The following is a 23,562-nucleotide window of genomic DNA, read 5'->3' on the forward strand; positions in this document are numbered from 1 at the left end:
TGGAACTGGAAAAAAATTACTCTTGAAAATGCTTTTTTTTTTAATTGCTCACTATCTGTTGGAATCTGATCTTAAAAAAGGTAGGGTGAAATGATATTTTCTTGTTAAAAGCAAAAATATGGGGTGAGGTCACAAAAAGTAATGGTTGCTAAGATAAAACTTTGTAGTCGGATGGTGACAGTACATATACTGTATACCAATATTTTTTTCGACCATCATAGCTATAGTTTATTAAAATAAATTAGAATGCTGTTGTTCCAATTAGCCTTCTCATGCCCACATAGCACAAAATATCTTCTACATGTCAAAATATCTAAAACGTCTTCAGCTAATATATAAAAAATATCTTGCAATGTGTTCTAGATATTTTGTAGATATTTGAATGTCCGCTTTTCTGATATCTACCAGATATCTTTGAGAACATATTTTGTAGAAATTTATATTCAAATTGGATCCATTGGGAAAATTCAGTATAAATGACTAAAATAGAACATTTTTTTTGGTATAGAAAGAGTTTATTTTCAACTGACAGCCTACTGGTGGAGCAGGAGGGGATGGTAGGGCTCAAAAAGACATATGCCAGACATCAAGTAGATATTTTAAATATCCAAGACATCAAGTAGATATTTTAAATATCCAAGACATTGAAGATATTTTCAAGACATCTAGAGGATATTTAAGATATTCAAGACGTTGAAGAAATTTTCTAGATATCTAGAAGATATTTTGTGCTATGTGGGCGGTAAATAAAATTAAAATTTGGTGTTGTAGCTAGAAGTAAATAGGAGACATGTTAATTTATTAGCATATTGCACATCATAAATAACCATGGATTCTTAACTTACTGCATTCAAGTACTCAAAACTAAGAGACTAAATTGGTTCTTTTTCCCTCGGTGTAATTTGAAGAATAATTATGTAAATCATACCAGCTTTCCGTTGTCATTTCCAAATTGCAGATAAAAATACTAACATTGCTGGAGAAAATCCTAGACTATTTGAATTTCGCACAACAAGAAGAGCCATCTATGTGTTATAATAAGAACCGAATGCTTATTCTTGGGAAATCAGCGCCATCTACGCACAGGATCGTATACTGATATAAGGAGAACTCAGGATATTTATTCCAGAAGTGGGAGATGTTTGATATGGTTTGATGGCAATGATAAGGACTGTTTACTAATTTTGTTAAATTTACGAAATTACTGAGATGTGGGCTGAAGTAGTGTATCAAATGAGATGTAGCTGATAACACGTACGAATGATAAAGTTGTTTTTGCTAGGTAAGGATTTCTGTTAAATATTGTTTATAACGATGTATCCTCTTTAACATGAAGATTCTTTCGTGGAAAATACTCCCGTATTAAATGTTAACCCATGTCCAGTAAGCACTTTTACATATTAGTAAGTTAAATATTACTTCTGTTACCTTTTAATTTGTAATTATAGTAGTGACTGTCCAATGCCATCAAAACTCGATCCTTTGTGTTTATTCATTATTTATGTCCAAGGGTGGATGCCCTTATTTGTGTGTAGTATTCCAATTATTTCTCATAAATTGGCCAGATATGGCCCAAACGGTGATTTCAAAATCGTGTTGACTCTGTTTGATATGCGTTTCAAAATAAAAACTAAAAGCTTTGGTTTTGTTTCGTTAAAATTACGTTAAATACTGATATGCATCGCTACGGAACATAATCTCGCCGAATTGATTATTCCTATAAAGTTGTTGATTGTCTATTTTAGTGATGGTTTTTGAACGATGAAGCCAATATTCTGTCATATTTAAAGGAGTTATGTAGTATGAAAGAATTTTTAGTGCTCTTGTTTTTAGTTTGTTCTGTTTTCCCGTATTTCCTGATATTAATTAACATATTTCATTAGAATCATTTATTTTCCTTTGAGCTCCTTAGGACAGTAGTAATGCACAAACGTAGTATCTTCAGCATATCGGAGTTCTCTGTCGCAAATCACTTCTTTGCGAAGATTAATTTTAATAGAAACATATCTTATAGCTTTTTTTTTTAGCAAATCTGAATGATTTTTAAAAACATTAGTATTATAAATTATTCACTATTCAGTAGTATTTATTGTCTTTGAAAACAATTAAGTGTATTGCATTAGTATGGAATGAGTCTATATGAACAATAATTTAAACACAGTAGGTAGTTTCACTGTATGGTAATGCTGTACATTAGGTTTGACAAGCTTCCCTGCTAAGGCAAACAGAATAGGAATGAAAATTGCAACCCTGGTAAGGCAGAATCAGGAGGGAGTTAACCTTTTCCCTACTAAAGACATAAATATGCGTCTGGCCAGGGAGACGAAAGCCATATATTTTCGTCGGAGATTTTCCTACGCAGGTGAAAAAATGCCGAATATATACGTTTCCTAGCTCCCCCCCTTTAGTGACGGTCGTTGTTGTGCGATGTCTTTGTTTCGGGACCCAACACTGCGGGGCTTAGGCCGTACCCTTGTAATCTGGTAGCAGGTACCCGGACCAATTGTCTTATATTACACCTCTTAGCAGTAAGGGAACACGGTCATACAATTGTTTATCCAGTCATTTTTCGAAATAAGTATTTGTTCCTTTCTCAAAAAAATATGAACTAAGAATTGAATTCTTTGTCTTTTAAGCAGTGTTTAAAATTTTTATACGAAATTCTACGTTAAATATTAACTTGTATCTCATTTTCAGTATAAACATCAACATGGAAAATGTTGCTGCATTTGATGTGTTAATATTGATGGTAGAGCTTTAACATTGGGGGTAAGCTAGAAAGAGCTGCACATGGCTTTGACCTGAGGAGTGCTTTAGTGAAGCATAATTTAGATTTTAAATCAGTAGTATTGAAAGGGAGCATTTATGTGAATTCAAGTATTATCTGAACGTTTATTTTGTCAAATGTGAAATCTCATGCATATAATAATTACAAAGTAACATTTTTAATCAACCCACTTAAGATGACATATATTGTTTTCATCATGGTCTTATGGAGGAAGAGTTATGCCACAAAATACAATAATTTTGTTTCCTAAGCTACTCTTGCTGTATTGGAAACATGACAGATTTTTAGCTGCATTGAAGTGGATAAAAACTAAATTATCAGAAGTAAACTCTCTGTTGTTTATATGTTTTATATTCCTGAGATGTGCAACTGCCAGCAAAGAAAAATTAAATTCACTATTATGTTGTAACTGTTACCTGTTGAGGTAGATTTCGGAAACGTAAGTGTTGTAGCAACTGTAAAATATCTGATATATATATCATAACTACATCCTCATATCCATTTGCAATATTGAATCAAGTATTTGTCTACCCTCTGAATGTTGTATTTGAGTATTAACATCTTAGGAAATTTGATTTTCAATCAGGTATGTCTTGAGGTAATACATTAACTATTGCACATGAAAAATAATGCAGCAAAGTGGCTTGAAAGGTTGCTGTGGAGAATGATGATGACTGATTTTTATCGTAGGAAAAAAAATCATTCAGTTCTCTAATGCTACATAAAAATGGAAAATGTGCATTATAATATACCTTCAGTAATGTCTTGAGGTTGGGATGGGTAAAATTAGTAGACTCAATCATGAGTTATTGTTGAAACGCTTTGGGGCTTTGTGAATGAGGCCATAAACATGTACCATCTGCATAGTGATATCATAAGTTGGATATTGTTGTCACAATTTTTAATTTTGTGCTCTTGGTTTCTATCATTCCAGAAATATCCAGACCCTGGAAAGCTAACTGAGTTTTCAAATTGAGAATGCTAATGCAACTGAAAAACGAGCTCATTGCCACTTTCCCATCATTGAGATTTGTGTAACAGGCTGAAAGAGCAAGGATGATGGATTCAATTACTGGCAGCAGTGATTCCAGTCAAAATCCTTGCTAGTGTAGTATGTTTCATATTGTTAATGGATCTCTACCACCAATTTCATGATTATCATTTGAATAAGGAATGTTTACTAATGTTGTGACTTTTTTGGCATAAGCACATTTGTTCTGTGAGATGGGGACTAGAGCTGCGGCTTGTAAGTATAATGTATTTGATTTAAAAATGAAATTTAAATTGAATTTTGTGCCAGCCTTACATTGTAAAAAATATTTTCCCTGCACTAATGTTAATTTTAACTGCCAATCATTCTTCGTTTTTTCAAGTTTCCTTTGCTCTGATTCTGTGGAAGATTTTCTCTGCCCAGATATAATAATTCTTTGTGTTTCACTCTAATAAATGGTGTGTGGTTATGGAAAATGATTTTTCAAATATTTTTAGAACAGTCAAGGTGGCTGCGTCCATCTTTCGCACTTCCTCCTGCATAGCTTTTTATTGGTTGATGACGGTTTCTTGAGCACTGCTGCTCACACCTTCAGGTGGAAGACTAGTGTACCGGGTCACTGCTATGGTGTCACTTACATAGCTTTTCTTTCCTCCCATTTTTGGAAGATGCTTTTCTATTGCTCAGTACCCTCTTCCTAGAGTGGTCCAGGTGGTATCCTCAACACAGATGGTGGGTTCCACCTGGACCACACTTGCAAGAGAGTAATGAGGAGTATAAAAGCAGCTTCCTAAAGTGGTGGGAAAGAAGATGTGTATAATGGACACCAAAGCAGGGACCTGATGCAATAATGCTTGCAAAACTGTTGTCATATTATTAACAGCAACACGGGAGGAAACGCGAAAGATGAAGTCAGCATTCAATTCCCCCGAAAGCCTTCACTCATTAATGTAAAGGAGTTAAAACATATTAAACTCTTAACTTTGTCCCATGTAATCTCCTGAATTCTAAAAGATATATCTCCTGTAAATTGAAATGCATGCATTATGTTGATTTTAAGTATGTTCCAGTTACAGCTAAAATTCAAAGTCTCCATGACTACCAGCTGCGCCTGCTACATGGCATTGTGCCTTTTCCATCTGGCATTGATATAGCTAATACCCTTAAGCATTTCTCACAGACTCTCTTGAGTAAGTACACTTTCTCAATGTTTTTATAATTCAATTTACTTCATGTTAAGACTGCAATTTGCCATTTATTTTCAATCATAACATATTTATTAGAATTAAGTACCATTCGCTTGCCAGGATTGTAAAAAAATTATATATATCCTACTAGCTAGGCAAATGAGAATACATGTGTGTAGTATTTGTTGCATATATTCAGGAAACTGAAGAAGATAATACCATGGGCTATGTTAATGCATAGGCTTGTGGGATAAGGCATATTGCGATCAATATTCATGGAGTTAATGTAAATGAATGGGTATTCGCAAATAAAAGTGCCGATTGTGGCGGCACCATCGGAGGCAGAGAGGAGAGTGGTAGCCATTTAAAATATGTGTTGTTGACTTGTGTTTTTTTTAATGTAGTGGTGTTCTCGATCGTTAAAGCCTTTCAGCTAGTAAAATATGTTAATGTTAGAGTACAGGTACTATAATAAATGCACAAAAATGTTCAAGTCAGGTCATGTTATTGATTACGTACCATATATATGATCGGTTGTCTACAGGATTATCTGTTGATGGGTATGTCCTCCAGAGTGGAAAATTCAATCCAAAACTTCATGATGTTGATGTTTTGATATTTTTTGTGAAGGTCTCTATCTTCTGTACAATATCTAATGCAACATTACATCCAATGCCGGTTTGGAAAAGTGTAAACGATGTTTTACTTAGGCTACTACATCGGAACTTCATAATTAAAAAACACCTTCCCTTTAACACGTTCGCGGCTATCGTGAAATTTGCCGTTTCTTCCCCGTGGGCGTCAATTTTCGTAAAAATTAAATCGATCCAATCATGTTAAAATTAATGCACACTTCTTTGGTATAGTTGAAAATGATGAATTGCAATAAATTTTGGAAAACCTATGCACTGATATTTAGTAATTAATTAATCCCCTTTTGCGTATGCAACCACGCATTACACGTTTTATTTTCTTCTGTATTTATTTATTGTCGCCTGAAATACCTTCAAAACGTACAAAATGGAAACAATGAAATAATTTATACACTTACTATTATTATAAGCCCAGAATGCAATATTTAGCTATTAATTAATCCCCTTTTGCATATGCAACAACGTATTACACATTTTATTTTCTTCGATATTTATTTACTGTCACGTAAATACCTTCAAAATGAACAAATAAGGCGTGCTTTTAGGTATGAAAACGATGAAATAATTTATTTACCCTTCTTATAAGCCCAGAATGGAATTATTCAGTTATAAGTATCGGAAAAAATTCGGTATTTCTTAGTTTTTTTGCAACTGTTTCGAATTTATCTTCTGAGCCTTCATTACCCTCTTTCTATTTCACTGTGATGCCTTGCTTCGGTTTTATTGCTTTGGGAACAAAATGCAGCGGGAGGAAATCGTACATCTCGTTCTTGCTGCCATTGCTAGAGGTTCTATGCTTTCAGAAAGTCGCGAAAATGATTATCCCCAAAAGAACCGGGAAAACCTCTACCTTTGTGACGGGCCTAACCGCACTTGTCCGGCGCTTAGAAAAGGCTAGGGCTGACGATATTCCGCACCCAACCTCACGCCTCCTAGGAGAGGGGTGGTGGTTGGGGCGGAACCTTTGAATCTATTATTTCCATAGTCTGCGGATAAGAAATCAAATTATTATTGGCATAGGTGAAGCTTTGCTTACAATTTTATTGCAGGCAGACCCACTCGTGGGTGCAGTTATTATCGTAAGGTTACCCACAATTGGGTGTTGCAAGTAACCCTTAGGAGGCTAATCCGACAGTTTCGTTTTTGAATAATCTTGTGCGGCATCGCTTCTCACATAGTGGCCTTGTCGCAACAACGCAATCCACACGTTGAGTTTCAAATTAGTCGAGCCGAGCTGAAGGCCTTACATGTACAATGGTGACAAAATTTTCCTTGCAGTGAGAGAAGAACTTTCAGTCTTGGCTAATAAACGAGTGCCACTGGATATACGAGTCCATTTTCCTTGTCCTTTTGTGGAGCAGTGATTTTTTTGTTATTAGTGGCAAAGAAAAATTAGAGGAGATGGCTTACTCAGATGCATCTCAATTTAGTTCTGACTCCGATGATTCATACATTCCATCCGATTTCGAAGGAGACAGTGAATCTTCATATTCAAAGGACAAAATTGGAGAAGATTCACCTGAAGAGGAAGAGCATGCTGCGTTATCAAGCTCCGATGAATGGGGAGACTGCACCAATCGTACAGATGGTACCTTGGAGAGGTCGATTGCATTTTAGGCAGTACCTGCCTGGAAAGTCTCATAAATATGGAATAAAATGCTACAAACTGTGTAGCCCTGACTCATTCACGCATAGTTTGCAAGTGTACTCTAGATAAAGTGAAATGCCAAACACGAAGGAGAAGGTTGGACATGGACACAAAGTTGTACTGCAACTGATGGAGGGACTTTTTGATGCTGAGCGGACATTGTGCATTGATAATTTTTAGACAAGTATGGGCCTAGCTGAAGACCTTTTGGGGAGGGAGACCTATGCTTGTGGCACAATGCGGGCGAATCGGAAAGGTAATCCACCAGAGGTTCGTCAAAAAAAGTTGAAAAGGGGGGAAATTATTGCAAGGCAGAATGGAAAAGGTGTTAGAATGATGAAATGGCAGGACAAAAGACCACTTATGATGATATCCCCTAATCCCGACCTTGGTGAGATGTTGCAACCAACCACGTCGAAATCTAAGCGAGGGGAAATAATGAAACCAAAAGCCATCATAGTCTACAATAGCGCGAAAAAGGGGGTAGACATTTCCGACCAAATGTCTGCTTATTATAGTTGCATCAGACGATCTCTCAAGTGGTATAAGAAACTGGCATTAGAACTGCTTCTTGGGACATGGATGGTGAATTCATAGGTTTTATATAATAATTATGGCCAAAATAAAAAAATGGAAATGCTGAATTTTCGAGAGAAAGCTATTGATGGATTATTGAAAGAAGATCCCGTCTTTAGCGATGTGGCTGGGGGAGTTGTTCCAGCTTCGAAGAAGTGGAAGTCCTTGCACAACCTAAGTAAATATGAAGGTACTGCGAGGATAGGTAGGAAGAGATGCCTCAATTGGTACGAGAGAATACGTAAAGAAAAGGGAACGAAAGAGGCAAGCAAGAGGGCAAAAAAAGTGAATACATTTTGTGAGGAATGTGATGGACACCCTACAATGTGCTTGGATTGTTTCAACAAAATTCACCATTGACATTGTCAAAGAAAATAAGTGAATATATTGAAAATAATGTAAATAAGTGATTATATTGAAAATAGTTTGAAATTATATTTGAGATTCGGCAAGTTTTCGCTGTGCTCATTTGTATTCCCCATTTAGAAAATTGTTTCCATTGACCCAATTAGGATATCCAAACTGAAAATGACATTTATTATAGTTTTGAAATGTTTTCTCCATTTTTGTTTTCGATCTAAATAATTTTTCCGGTATGTGCTACCCTCTAAATATCTACGGAAGTGGAACATCTTCAATTCGTGAAAGCCATGTAATTGAAACGGTGAGTGTAGTAGTATTTCAACGTGTAATCAAGGAAGGTAATCGTCCTTCTTGTAGGGCCATCTTACAGTCTTATGGAAAACGAAAAAAACATTTCTAGTGATGCATAATGCCACAAAAATTGTAGGAATATTTTAGTTAACCTATCTTTGTCGTAAAATGTAAATAAAGCCAAACCAACTTGGTTTATATTTCGATATACTTTTGATAGACGATGCAAAACATAAAATTTACGTCTAGAGATTGCCGTGTCATAGAAAATAATGGCTCAATAACGAATCAACTATCTGTAGCTCTCGTCTACCTTCAATATGACAGCAATATTCTTTATTTTCTTTTATTATTGAATAAGCTTCATAATACTGCCTGTGGAATTGATATGAATGAGAACTTTGTACGTAACACAGCTAGAATTTTTTAAAACTCCTATAATCGACGGATAGGCAACCCGCAATGCAAGAATTACGTATTTCATAAAATTATGGAAGTTGATTACCGATGATCGAGTTCATTTGAATATCTTTCCGATTAGTTAAACTTAAATTGAAAATATTTCACGCGCAAATGCAAATACAACATCAAATACTGAATCTTTACATGATTGCCCGTCATTTTACTTGCTACCTTTCTCTAGGCAAAAAGTTCGGTTTGGCATCAGTAAAAAGTTAACTAAAAACACCTTCATGGGCGATGAAGAACGTAGTAAGTCCGTCCTCATGGGCGCACGTGGCCCGAAGCTCCTTTAATTCGCATGGGAAACGTGACCACCGGTGGGTCATGCCGCCCATAGAGCTTAGAAACGCATGACCCACCGGTGGGTCATGCCGCCCACGGGGATAGACCAGCCATGACCCACCGGTGGGTCATGCCGCCCTGAACGTGTTAAGTAATGAAACTTGGTTTTGCCGTTATATTCTCTATCTATATCTCATAAAATTTTGATGACATTTTTCGAAGTCTTCCTCGGCACAGTCTGAAATCACAAAAAGAGCATGAACTCAAACAGCTTTATGCACATGAGCACTTTTCTAAAGCTTTGATATTTGGCCGGTAGGTGTCACACACTTCACTTTTATTCAGATGCCAGGATTGTAAAAACATTATGTATCCTACTCGCTAGGCAATTGAGAATACATGTGTGTAGTAGTTGCTGCATATATTGAACAATTGAAAAGAGAAATTATGGATTATTGTTAATGACATGTCATCAATTATTATGAAGGTTTATCTTTGGCCCCATTTCTAATAAATTTCTAATGGTGACCATCAGATATTCTAAGTGAATTAGATATTAATTCAGATATTAATCGTGATCATGGCTTTCATCTGAGCAATGCTTGGACACCTGTCGTTAATTTCATAAAACGCGTAAGGATAGAACAGAAAATAATTCAAAGGCAAATAATGAACATCAGCCTATCAGATGACACCTAAACTTAACAGTTGAGCCTTACCAACAGTCAATTCTATTCTGTGTGAAATCTGACGTGGTAAGATAAATATGCTTAAAATAGAAAGCAAATCCTTTTTTTGAAATGCTGGTGGAAATGAATCCAATAACCTGGTGCAGAGCATGAGAAGAAGTCTTAAATATTATTCACCAGGAAAAACTTAAATTTTATTGTTGCTCAATGTATAATCTACTACCCTGTAATTTATACTGGCAGTTATGTTCAGGTTGCTAAAGCGTCCTGAACGTAAATATAGTCATCACTATTAATTTTTTCTGGGCAATTTTTGCCAAAAGATGATACTTTATGTTATTTTGTAGTCTTCCGTGGTGTTCTTGCTCAGATGATCTCGCCATATTTTGGGTTCTTGCTGCGTTGTTTGTCATAGGGTGACAACAGTTTTTCCTGGATTCCACCAGGTGTCTTTTGGTGAAAGTGCCGATATCAGTATTTCCCCTTGTTTATCTAGCCCTCTATCCTAGCTGCTGCATTGTGATTGACCAGGTTCTCTCACTGCTGTGATTGGCTGGTTTGTGAAACACACTCTTCTAACTTTTATTTTAATGGTATCTGTATACCCTGTTGAAAGTACATATTGGCATTATCATAATTTCGATAGACTCCCTTATCAACCTTGGATAACATCCTTTTTCTTTGTGAATAAAATTTGATGATGCCAAAATCATTATTTCATATTGCATCATATTATCATTGCAGTGAATTATTATTTCTCATTTCTATGGTAGTAAAAAAATTTTGTGAAGTCAACCCTAATTATTAAAACTTTGTGGACTTTTCCTTACAGCCGTATTGAAAGATGTTCCCAGCTCCCCTCTAGAAATGCTTAAGTTTCCTGAGAAGGATGCAATACGCATGGGCCTGTATCCAAATTTAGATTATAAAGGTCTCTACCATGCTATTGTTCAATTAATGGATGTTGCACCTCTGATCCAGTATGGCCTGCAAGGTAAGAAGTTTTTTCATTAAGTTAATGTATGAAAGTAATTATGTCAAGGGACTGATTTTGTGAAATTTTACGCTATGTTCTCTCATTGCAAAGTCATCTTACTGCTCAGGTGTTAATAGATAAATTTTCCCTATTTTCTGATGCATGAAATACATTTGTATATAACTGTGTTGCAAGCATTGAACTTAGATATTTCATTGCTGTTGGTCTAAAGGTATTTCCAAGCAATTTTAGGTGAATCTCTCTGCAATGCTTGGCAAATAAGCCTAAAAAACATGGGTGAAAATACTGGCTTGCTGTAGAAAAAGGCAGTGAATCTCTAATACAAAGGAAGGTGTCCTGACTGACCGATTTACTCACTCATCAAGTCATAGCCCTAACTACTGAGGTTACAGCCACGAAATTTTCAGGATATATTCCTTGCCATGTAGAGGCGAATTTTTCAGGATATATTCCTTGCCATGTAGTGGCGAATTTTCAGCTCAAGGCTTTTGTGAGAAATAATTTTTGTGTTAGTTTTGACCCCATTCTTGTTAACTTTTCATCTCCCTTAAGAATAAGATTGGATGCCATGCAAACCTTTTTTCTGTTTCTCTTTCAAATATTTCTACCATGATCAGTCAAGCAGGCTGCATGTGTTATCTTAACAGCTGTCCCAAGTGGTTCTTTGCCATTACCTCAGTGACAATGAATGGAACACCTCCATGACCTCCAGGCAACCTTTTGTTCTCAGAATTGGCTATGATAGCTGTCTATGTCCACAATAAACATGCTCCCAGAGTCTTTTAAGGTAAAAAGAGGATGCAAATGCGAAGCAGTGTTGCACTCATTTTAATGCATTTTTGCTGGAAATCATTTTTGGTGTTGTTTTTATGTGAATTGAAATGCAATTTAATATATTTTACTTGATTTTTACTGCTGAGGCATTTGAATTTTGTACAGTGGTGGTAAAATCAACAATTTATTTTTGGAAAGATTAAAAGGGATAGGAAACTGGTGAAGCTAATTAATGGAATTGCATAAAATGGTGAGGGATTCACAAAATCCATGAAAATGGAAAGATACTGGTCACATGAAGTAGGCAGAAGAGAAGAAGTTTTATGTGTAGGAGAAAGAATGATAGACCCCTCTGTCATCAATCAAATGTAAGGGTGTCCAAATGACACGCTAGTATTCTGTCGGGTTCCATTATGCCCGGTATTCTAGTCTTACCAGGAGACATCGCCAAAGTGATGTTCAGGATTTGCATGCGGATGTTATTTTCTGACACTATATAGGTAAGGTAGAAAAAGTGTCATGGCTTTCTTCCACTTAGGCCCGGATTCGAGAGATATTCGCTTGTAAAGACTTCGCGCAGAATGACATCCCATGAGTAATTGCTACCTCGTAACTATGGCCGTGGTGGCGTGGTCTAGGGCGCTAGTCCTCTTAACTATGAGTGTCCTGGGTTTCAGTCCCAGTGTTGGCAATATTTTTTCCCTCTTCTAATTTTTGAAATCACTGTTACATTTTATCCCTATTCGTTTTATTTAGTTACTTCGCGATTTTTTAAATTTAATATCAATTTATGGATTTTAAATGAAGCTCCAAATTGTGCCTTACCACGCGAATTAGAGGACGTATATAATTACTTACACGTGAATTTCCGTGTAATGTGTTCATCATGTGCACCGATGCACACCTCTGTCTCACATCAGTTAACCGATTGTACATCTATTTATGAATCGTTCCCCGGTTTTTGACGCGTGTGCCTCCATTTTCAATATCTTTTTTCCATTTCTGAAGCACTGGTATTTTCCGGCTTCAACGTTTTTTATTCAAAGTATAATTTCCACTTGGCTTTCCCTCCATTAGATTTTCTCTACAGCCCACCCACTGTCTTCTCAACAAACCTCTATCCTTCCAACAGAATATCCTTCCACTTACCATGCCTACCTTATGGCCTGCCTTCTAGCGTCCTTCAAAGACTTCCGTCCCAACAACCTTCCCTCCAAAGCTGACTCTCGATAATGCCTGAATGAGGCACCGAGGCCCAATTGTGTGAAAACAGGTGCGAAAGCTAAACAAAGGAGACATCGAAAACGGCTTGAGTAGGCTGCTGGAAAGCAGGATCATTGTACTGGAAGGGTAGGAGGGGAACTGGCTAGGGTCAGTAACTGAATGTGAGGATAGGCAATGGTGTTTATTTGTTGAGAAGAAAGACTAGAGATTACGAATATACAAAGACGCTGTGGGAGCAATGGCTAGGGCGAGGATGATCAAATTCCCTAGAAATTTGCGTGTAAGTCATTAAGTCATTATATACGTCCCCTAATTCATGGGATAAGGCACAATTCGGAGTTATATTTAAAATCTATAAATTGATATTGTGGCATCCCACCCCTGGCTCGCCCGGATATTTAGATAGAACCGGGGGGAGATGTCTCACAAAAACAAAAAAAATATAAATCTGCATGTGAAGGAGTTGAAAAAACACACAAAACTTTCAGCGAAACAAAATATAATTTAAACAATAACACTGCTTACAAAAAACAAAAAATAACCCTCTAATGACGTATGAGTGGATGAAAACAATTTATGACCCAGCAATGATAAAACACAACAATATAAATTGATTTTAGAAATGAAATAATTGAAATGGAAAACTATGACAACAAAAACAGTTCAATTGTGAACACCCAATGAATGATACAATTTGCTTTTAGTTATTTCTTGTAGGGGAGGTGAATAATGGTCCATCCCAATGAGTGTTATTTTGAATTTGGGAATTAATTTCACTTCCACTGGATAACTGATGTATTTCGTGACTGTCTGCCTTGAAACTGGGCAGGTGAAAAGAGGGGGCTTATTGGGGGGGGGGTTAGTTGAAATCTTACTTGACCATTGTCTGTGGTTAGACCAGGTGAGATCCAGCAAACTCGTGCCTTCGACTGCAGACTCCTCTTTCTCCCTTGTTGGATGAAGCTGCATCAGGAACGTAAGGAATGCGTCCTTTCAAACTGGTCCTTGCTCCTCGGACAGGGGAGATCTCTTATTTCAGACCATGATTTCTAGGAATCAACCTGATGCGTGGTGGATAGGCCCCTTGTATTCACTGCCGTGTCTCGGTTATCGTTACACCAAATTTGGGCATAGGCTTTGCCCAACACTCACATCAATCTGTCTTTTTTTTAACACGCGCACAACCTTTTATATTCCCCTTCTTGGGGTGAGGTAACACGAAAGAGGGAGGGGGAACACGTTATGCAACTGGAAAAACCAGAGTTCCCGTCCTCCAAACACACTCACGCAACACTCATAACCTTATAATCATCATTCATCCCCATTTACGCACACACACTTTCCTCCACGGGCCATGGTCTGGGGTTGGGCAAGGTTATCGGAAAGGAGCGGGTAGGGAAATGAATGTGCCAATTTAGGTGGTACAGCGTAATGGTGTATGAACCATTACAATATGAAAATAAAAAATCGCAAAGTAACTAAATAAAATGAATGGGGTTAAAATGTAACAGTGATTTCAAAAATTAGAAGAGAGAAAAAAATATTGCTGACACTGGGACTCGAACCCAGGACACCCACTACATGCTAGAGCACTAGAACCCTAGACCACACTGCCACGGCCATAGTGCCAAGCGAATATCTCTCGAACCCGGGCCTATGTGGAAGAAAGCCATGACACTTTTTCTACCTTGCCTATATAGTTTCAGAAAATAACATCCGCATCCAGATCCTGAACATCGCTTTGGCGATGTCTCCTTGTTAGTGCTTAAACCTATGCCTACAGAGGTCTTATTTTTTCATTTTTTCGGCTTTACAAATTTGATAGGCATCAATCAGTCTCTTTCTATTATCCATTTACTTTTGTTTCCACTTTTGTGAAAACCTATGTCAAATAACGAGTTCGTTGAGTGCTTGAAGCTAGAGCAAATGCTGCAGCTGCAAATGATTTGTAGTATGTAAAAGCAAATGTTTTGTGTTTCCTACCTTTATGTTCTATGTAAGAAAAAAATCTTATAGTAGATACTTTATCCTTATTACTTTTTCAGCATTTGGGCAGTGTGTTCTTCAGTGCCTTGGGTGTCTGCTGCCTTTTCTTGGACATGATCTTATTGATTCTCTTCCCTGCTTAGTGGCCTCATCAATGGCTGTGTTACCTGTAACACTTCATCAAACAATAGTTAATACATTGTGCTTTTATGTATTGCCTTTTACCATTGGTAAGTTCCTTGGTTTTCATATGATAATGGATTATATATAGTTGTATATGTTAAAAAAACTTATCTTTGTAATTTAATAGTGAAAGTTATTAAATATTTTTCTATCAAGCAAGAGCAGATGAGCAGTCTTTACAACAACAACACATGAGCAGTTATGCTGGCCATAGTGTCTCCTCCATCATCATGCTCATTTTCCAGTATTCAACCAGTCCATGTGAGAATATGTTTTACATAGTTTGATTCGCAATTTTGGCAATTTGGCTTTGATAAGTTTCTTATCTTTAAATCTGAAAAATATTTTACGAGTCTAATTCACCATTCGTATCACCAAATTATCTTACAGCTCAGCATTGTCAGCTCCTAGAATGCCTCATGTCTATGAGGGCAAATATTGCACAAGATCTTTTGTGTGTTATCGCACATGGAACTACTCCAGCTAGAGCAGCAGCAGCCAAGCTTCTTTTTCACTATTGGCCTCCCTTCTGTAGTGCACTGGTTCCGCTGGAGCTGCAAAGAAGACAAGGAGGGGGGACACCTGCCACATCAATAAAATTTACTTGTAAGAATGAGGGAGTGGACAAACCTTTACTGACCACTGGTCACAAAGTGTCACTTATGAATTTAAATGAATGCTTTGATTTACCCTAATTAATATTTTTAAATATTACTGCTTCTACTAACACTGTTATGTACATTAAGATATGCCTTTGAGTTGCAGTGATTGATATACCGTATTTGCACGAATCTAAGACGAACACGATTCTAAGACGACCCCCCCTTTATTGGAACTCCACTAGGGAAATTTTTTTTTTCCTAATAACGATACAAATAAACAATCAATGCGGGAATGTTTAGCTTGGTTGGCCATGTCCCAGGGAAACGCAGGGTCTTGGCGCGTAATTATGATATTCAATAAAGGATTCAAACAAGATTTTAGCTAGTTACAGGAAAATTATTACTTTATCGAGGCACTTAGGTCATATTGTTGATTCAACTAATATCTCTTTCAAATATTCTTAGGAACATGCCACCTCACCAAAAAATGTTTGCTCTCCACTTGGCATTTATGCTATTATGGATTTCTTTCTGATGTAAAAAATCTCATCCATCAAACGCCATTTCCAGTACACGTATTCACGAGAGTAATGTGGGTGTTGTGCCTAAAACAACCGCTTTCGCCGGTGCAGTGATTAGTTGTGAGATGGATCACAAAGGCCAAAAATAGTCTATTATTAGAATTGTTCCTGTCTAATAAATACATTTTTAATATAATTGAGGCAGTGTGTAAAGCGTGAACAATGTTGCGCATATCGTCAGCGGCCCGCCCACCTGATTCTCGGCTTCCCCTCTCTACGAGTTTTTATCAGGTGGCTCACTATACCCCCACCCTTACCGTCATGTGCTAGCGGACAACCCAAGGCGTTCTGCAATATTCACGCGCTTCTAGCCCGGATTCTTTTCTTCATGTTCAATTATTTTCAGTCCATCTCTTAAAGTTCTCAATAGTTTATTCGGAGGGGCCATGGTCCGAAGACGAATAAAATTAAACTAGTGAAAATGAAACCTGACTTTACTAAACCCACACGGAAAACACTCAGTGGTTTGAAGTCAAGCCACCCTGGAAAGTCGGGAACCACTTGTACGAGGTAAAGTTCGGAACTGATACTATCGGGTATGGCGTATGCAGAGCATACTGCAGAGGGTGAGGCATTACCATATGACTGCGCCATGAAATTTTTGCCCTAAAGAAACCCATTCTTTCCTAATTAGTGTAGCGCCAGATGAGCAGTTGAATTCGGATTGTTAGTAGGGAGAAACAAAACATCCTGAGAAGCTATCCCGTCGTCAGTAACTCTAGCAAGTGAGACTTATGGTATAACTCATAAATTGATAACTGATGACATCCTGATATCCTGTTTTCAGAAAAAAATGCCGCATTAACTACCTAGAAGCTTAGCTACGAGGATATCGAGTTTCGCCAAAAATCACCATCGTATTTTGTGTTTGGTCGCATTCTTTTTTGAATGACTTGGAAATTACTAACATATCAGTCTAATAAAATATAATAGCAATTGCTGAAATTCATTGTCGGACACCTTTTGGGCTAATGGGTGACTCATGCAGCAGTTGATCTCCAGAAATGGGGAACTTTGAAGTGGGTAGGCTGAAAAAGTTCAGCGGGTGAGAAAGGAAGAGGCATGTAACACGTTAGTATTGTTCTCGTGTAACTTGATATTTTCTTTCAAGGCTAAGGTCTTTGTAATACATTCGTAATAGCATTCATTCATTCATTCATTCATTCGTAATACGATCCCTGCACGAGCTGGAACCTTTTGTTTGATTTTGGAGAAGAGGAAAGCGTCATAGGGGGTAGGCGAGTGCTGAATGGAGTGGGATAACGAATCTTGGGAAATGCGCTAATGTGGGATCACAGCTGAATCGATCTCTTTACACAGAGGCAAATCATGTTGCCTTCTTACCGTTGCTCTGAGAAAAATGCAACGACTTCGTAGCAGTTTATTCCGTGATAGAATTGAGGTTTTAACATTACAATTTAGGTAATCGTAACCAATCACACGAACATTTTGTGAGTTGATCAAGCTTTAACTTGAATGGAGCTGAACCCAGGGTAAAGCAGGCGATCTCGCGGACGCGGCAGAAGTGCACCCGGCGACTGATCGGCACGCACCGAATCTTTGCCAGCTGCCTAAAAATGGAGAATGTTTTTTTTACTTAAACGCAAAATTAAATAAGCTAAATTACTGTGCAGCTATTTTCCCTCTTTTCTGCAGGAGTTAGGAGGGAAAAAACCATGTCTTAGATTCGTGCAAATACGGTAGTTTCTATGGGACCAATTAATTTGGCTGTGCAAGTATATAGGTTTAAAAGATACTCTATCAGCAACTGCTTTTTGGAGGAAACTTATACTATTGAAAAAGTTGTAATATTGTATCAAAATTAAGCTTACATAATACCTTGATAGCCTTGGGTACAGCCCTCTTTAACAACAAATAGGGACCTCCTTTCATTCCCATGTTTGGCAAATCATTTCTCTTTAAGTATTTCAGTGATGTCTCTGACCACCCCAATGGGGTAGTTTCCTTTTTTTTTGGTTTTAGAAATCCCAGTTCAGACGAATGGCAATGGTCAATTTTAACTGCATTTGAAAAAGTCCAGATTGGCGCCCATGCGATGTCACTCCACGTGACGTCAGAGGGACTTAGTTTCTATATGAGTAGATAGGAGTTTTACATCATCTGAGATTACCAATGCATGCATGAGGCATAGACCTCAGGGAAACATGTTTTAATAATCACTTATTAAAACTGCCCTAGGTCGGAAAATTTTCTTCGTTTGATAGGGTATTAATAATCCTTATTTAAGCCAACCGCTACCTGCTATATTTTGATTTAGGTAGGTAATAAAAAAATAATAGGAATTCACCCTATTTCTGGAGAAGTGAGGCCACAGATACTTCTTCCTACGTTAACTTTGTAACAATGTTAGAAATTGCTGCTGAATAGGCCCAAACTTGAATTTCTACAAAAAGAAACCCTCTCTCTCAAAATGAAACTTGTTATGAGCAGATACACCAGTTTCTGGCGTGTAGTGTATTTGTCTGTTGAATTAGAACCATGCGGCCGTATTCATAGATTTCCGCTAAAACACGCTAGTAGGGTGACTAACTTAGTCGGCTACTAAGACCTTTTAGTTGCCTACTAAGATATGGTATTCATGGATTCTATTAAGTGAGCTACTAGGAGCTACTAACTTAGTATGCTACTAGCCAGCTTGGTAGCCTATACTCGGTAGCAATTTGTGTTCTACCCATTAGGCTACTCTTGGCAACACTGGATAACACAAATAGCACTACAATGCATGCAACATTTCACTGCACATTTTACGAGCTGTCTTTATGATATACTTATAATCAGTACATTCCGAATCAACTGATTCAGTGAAAAACTTTGCTCATTCTAATTTAAAAAACTATAACGTAACACTAATAAAGCATTATAATCAGTTTTACATTCACTCTGCACACACTAAAAGCATTTGCACTCCTTGAAATTCGAAAGGATTCTTCACATCTCACTTCCCACTCATCACTTACGATTAAGAATCACTTCATGTTATTTAACATTACCATTATGTAGACAAAGAAATGAAGAAGCTGAAACAAATTGCTAAACCAGTTATTGTAATATCAACAAACTTCCAATCTCACTATCACTCGTACCGTAACTAAAACAAAAACAACCGTGCAATGAAATGCGTGAAATGTAAACACTGGTGACAGTTCACGATGCAGTGAGCAGAATTAGTAATAAAATCAAACCGAACTTGTAAGCGTGCAAACGAATTAAAATTAATGCATGTTGGCTGTATTCCTAAAGAATACTTACTTCAAATTTGAAACATATCCCCTTTGCAACAGTTTGATGGAAATGTATACGGTTGATTAAACCAGTATGGAAGAAATAAATAATTTTGCCAAAGCTCAGGCACTAACAATCACTTCACTTGCCGTTTCAATCTTTACTTCATCGTCTATTTCCAATCAATTCACTTAGGGGTACACTAAAAGCACAAATTGTGTTCACTTACACTGGAGGCACAAGTTTAATGCACATTATAGTTTCCTTGCAGCTATAAAAAAATTCAACTACTGTCAACAATCACTCTATATACGTTGCCTGCCTTACTTTAAGAATGGATTTTTGTGTTCCATTTTGGCACAGATGCATAAAAAATCCATAACAGTATACAAATATAACTAGAGTTCAATCATCCACAATGGTCCGCCATATTTAGTAGCTCCCTTAGACAAGGCAGGTGGGGCGACTAAGAGCTGGCCACTAAGGTAGTAGCATACTAAGTTTTGTAGCCCTTACTAATGATTCATGAATACCATTGTGCTAGTATGCTACTACTTAGAATGCTACTTAGGCGTTAGTAGCTTACTAAGGAAACTATGAATACGGCCGATAGTTTCTACTAAAGTATTCCAAGATATTCTATCATGGAATACTTTTGCTGGGGTCAACATTAATCGCATGTTGGGAGAGGATAGGGAAAGGGCTAGCATTTTAATTGAGGCATCCATCATTGATAATCAGATGGTCAGTTAATTTAACATCAGATTGTCATTACTGTCCTGTGTATGAATCTGCTTCATTTGATAGTATCTCATGGTACTAAGACCGTCAGAAGAAGACAACCGAGACTGAGTGATCCTTGCAAAAAGAGCTGGTTCTAGTTGGTCTTATTCTTGTTTGATGGTAGGGTATCGTAATTGGAGTCCAGGACATGCTGGACGACATTTATACTGTAATATTTTTACTTTCAATGCACTTAAGGCTGACTTTGCCAAATTTCATAGCTGGATAATCTGCTAAGTTAAAATTTTCCATAGTGTGGTTAATGTCTATTGCTCGTTCTAGTAGAAGTGGTTATGCCTTTCCTCATGTTCAGTGATCTATGAAGCTATGGGTTTTAGTGATGTAAATGTTTAATTCTTGCAGCTGAGTGGACTCCTTTTGTGTGCCAGAGAGATGCTTGTCCCAGTGCGGGGACTGCTGAAGCTGTCAAAGTGTGCTTTGACCATGGGATTGCAATCGCATTTTCTGCTGAAAGTGGAAGCCCTCCTCCATTATACCTCTGCATTGAATGTGCTAATGAGATACATCGTGCTCATCCAGACCGAGCATTCCATGATTTGCTTCATCCTGTGCAATCACAAGTTTCTTTGTCCTGCGAGAACAAGGTAAAGTCGGGAGTGGTTTGTTTGTTTTTTTGTTTTTCATATTGTATTTCTTCTGTAAGATGAATTCTTGAAATTCTAATATCACCTCCCGCTTACTCTGGCAGGTATTCCAATCCCCACGACCCCCAGTATTAGTTGCGCCTAAAACCCGCCCTAGCCTTAATTCATAGCTGCACCCTTGTTAAGCATAGCCCTTTTCTCAGTAGTTCCTGCATAATGAAGTGGGCAAAACCAACTGAACAAAGCTCCTTCAAACTCTTCATGTTCTGCATTCCTCTGGTGCCTTTGTATTTTTAAATTGTGAAGAGCGAAAAGGGAGATAAATTAATTACGCTACTCTCATATTGCTCTATTATTTTCATTTTCTCAGGTAGACACATTTTGTGTTTTTTTTTGGCCATGGTGTCTACCTTCACATGTTCTCTAGTCACTCAACTCGCAGACCTGCGGGTATCCTGTCGACTGCTTTCAGCTACCTGAGGAACAAAAGAAGATCGAGCATTCACGAATGTTAATGCCGCAATACTTTCACCAAAATGAACTACTTATTTATCAGACGACAGTTTACCACATGAATTTGAGACTGAACACTCCTTTAACTTCATTTCTAACAGATTGCCGGCAATTACAGAGATTAGGGACTCTTGGTGAAGGTTTTCTGGTGATGGAAACTCTCACTATGATGAGTGTCAACACTAAAAGGACCTCTTAAAAACGAAATTTTTTTATATGCTAATCATAGAGTGAATTGAGGGTGCTTCAGCTATCTCTCATAATGGCGGAGGTCTCACAATAGCCCATACTTGCTTTATTGCAGTTCCACTGAATATTCTTGATGTAGATTTGTGTGAAATAATAACCATTTGTAATGGCAATAATGTATGAAATAATTTCTTATCAACTACTTTTTCTTAAGCCTTGAATCAGCCTTATTTTATTTACTTACCGTGTTTCAGCGTCACTGGGTCATTCTCTGAGACTTGGAAGCATCCAATAGACTAGCATTTTGGGATAAAGAATTTCCTTGACCGAGGCGTCCTAATGTCCTAAAGCTGAAAGCCCTAGACCGAGATCTAGGATGCAAGCCTGTGGTGGCACATGGGCTTTTAGAAATACTCCATTCATTAGCCATACTTCTAAGCCTCCAAAAAATGGATGTGTATATTGTTGAGATGGGTCAGAAAGAACCGAACTGCCAAAATGAACTGTTCACTGATATGAACCGGTTATAAAATGAACAGTTCTTTAAAACTCCCAGTTCACTGTTCATGACTGCACTGCACAAGTGTGGCATATTCGGTCCAACAGGTATGCTCACTAAGAGGTATTTTGAACTGCAGCTTACACCATCAAGTGTGTGGTGGCTACAACAGATGGCGGGTAAGATGCAGACCATCCAAGACCACCGACCGAGCCCCTCCCCTTCTTTCTCTATCATTCCCCTCCGTCCATGAAAACGAACAGGATAGCTGCTGAATGGTTCGAAGGCCTGCCTGAATACCCGTTCAAAATATTAGGTTCGTTGTAGCCATTTTCTCAGGGTGTCCATTTCTCAGAGGCCGTTCTTTTCCCCTCTTCGCTCATTTTGCAGAGGGTATTCATTTCTCGGAGGGCATTCTTTTTCGGAAGCTATTCATTTCTCTGAGGGCATTCTTTTTCTGGTGGCCATCTGTTCCCTCTGGCTGTTCATTTGGGATCTCACGTTCATTTTAATTTTGTGTTCATTTGAACATTTGCGTTCGATGAACAGAATGCATATGGCATATGTGCGGGCCCCTGGCTAAATGCATCAGTACACTAACATTCAAAAAATTATTTTCACCACTTCTCATACTAAGCTCATCCAGTATGAACCCACAAGATGGAACTCCCTTTTTTACATGATGAGGCGTCTTCTGGAACAGAAGCAAGCAATAGCATTAGCTGCCTCTAACCTGAGTTTTAATGTAAACGTAACTCCAATGCAGTGCGATGCTATCAAGCAATTGATTTATGTTCTGGATGTTTTCGAAGGAGCAACATTTCTTTTTAGTGGAAGTGCCGTCACAGTTTCTTAAGTTATCACCCTTGTGAATAGCATTATTAATTTCCTAGAAACTAAGAAGTATACGCATAGTCATACAAGGTTTCGTCAATGATTTGCTGTTTTCCATTAAAAGTTGTTATGAATTTCTGGAAAAAAAATATTCACTTTTGCCACAATTGTTGAAGTATGATTCAAAATCAGTGATTTCCAAGATTCAAATAAAGTTGAGATGATAAAAAATAAATTGGCTTTGGAGATGACAAGTCTGTCTAAACAAAGTCACCCAACAAAAACAGATAACTTAGGAAAAGTGCAACCAAAAATAGCTGATGTAAAGCTACAGCAATCAATGTGGGGAATTTATTCAAAATAAAAAGGTAGATTTTTAAAATGGTTGATATATACTTTTTTATTTGTGCATTCATCAAGTGAAATAGAAGAATAACGTTTAATATTTTGTGCAATGTTAGTATTTGAGATATTCGAAATTTGAGGTGTTCGAATATTCAAGCTATGATTTAATATTCGAATTCGATATTTTAGTTTGAGAAATCTGCTATTCGACCCATCTCTAGTTATATCAATTAAAAAATCAATTTCAGCAAACAGAAAAGTTAAATAAATTATT

The 23,562-nt window shown here is 37.4% G+C and overlaps 1 protein-coding gene across 5 annotated transcripts in view; it reads left to right on the forward strand.

The window, feature by feature from the left end:
* The first annotated feature begins 1,106 nt into the window (after positions 1-1,106).
* The window catches only part of LOC124170492 (protein unc-79 homolog), a 175,155-nt gene continuing 152,699 nt past the window's right edge, over positions 1,107-23,562 (forward strand). For 4 of the 5 annotated variants that reach the window (XM_046549237.1, XM_046549239.1, XM_046549242.1 and 1 more), the window contains exons 1-8: positions 1,107-1,282; positions 3,723-4,034; positions 4,850-4,969; positions 10,763-10,924; positions 14,971-15,141; positions 15,251-15,355; positions 15,485-15,700; positions 20,667-20,908. In XM_046549237.1, coding sequence (XP_046405193.1) covers positions 4,013-4,034; positions 4,850-4,969; positions 10,763-10,924; positions 14,971-15,141; positions 15,251-15,355; positions 15,485-15,700; positions 20,667-20,908 — 1,038 coding nt within the window. In that variant the 5' untranslated portion in view covers positions 1,107-1,282; positions 3,723-4,012. The remainder of the gene's footprint in view (positions 1,283-3,722; positions 4,035-4,849; positions 4,970-10,762; positions 10,925-14,970; positions 15,142-15,250; positions 15,356-15,484; positions 15,701-20,666; positions 20,909-23,562) is intronic. The other variant, XM_046549238.1, reaches the window with a different exon arrangement.

Source organism: Ischnura elegans, chromosome X (assembly GCF_921293095.1).
Source record: "Ischnura elegans chromosome X, ioIscEleg1.1, whole genome shotgun sequence".
Taxonomy (NCBI): domain Eukaryota; kingdom Metazoa; phylum Arthropoda; class Insecta; order Odonata; family Coenagrionidae; genus Ischnura; species Ischnura elegans.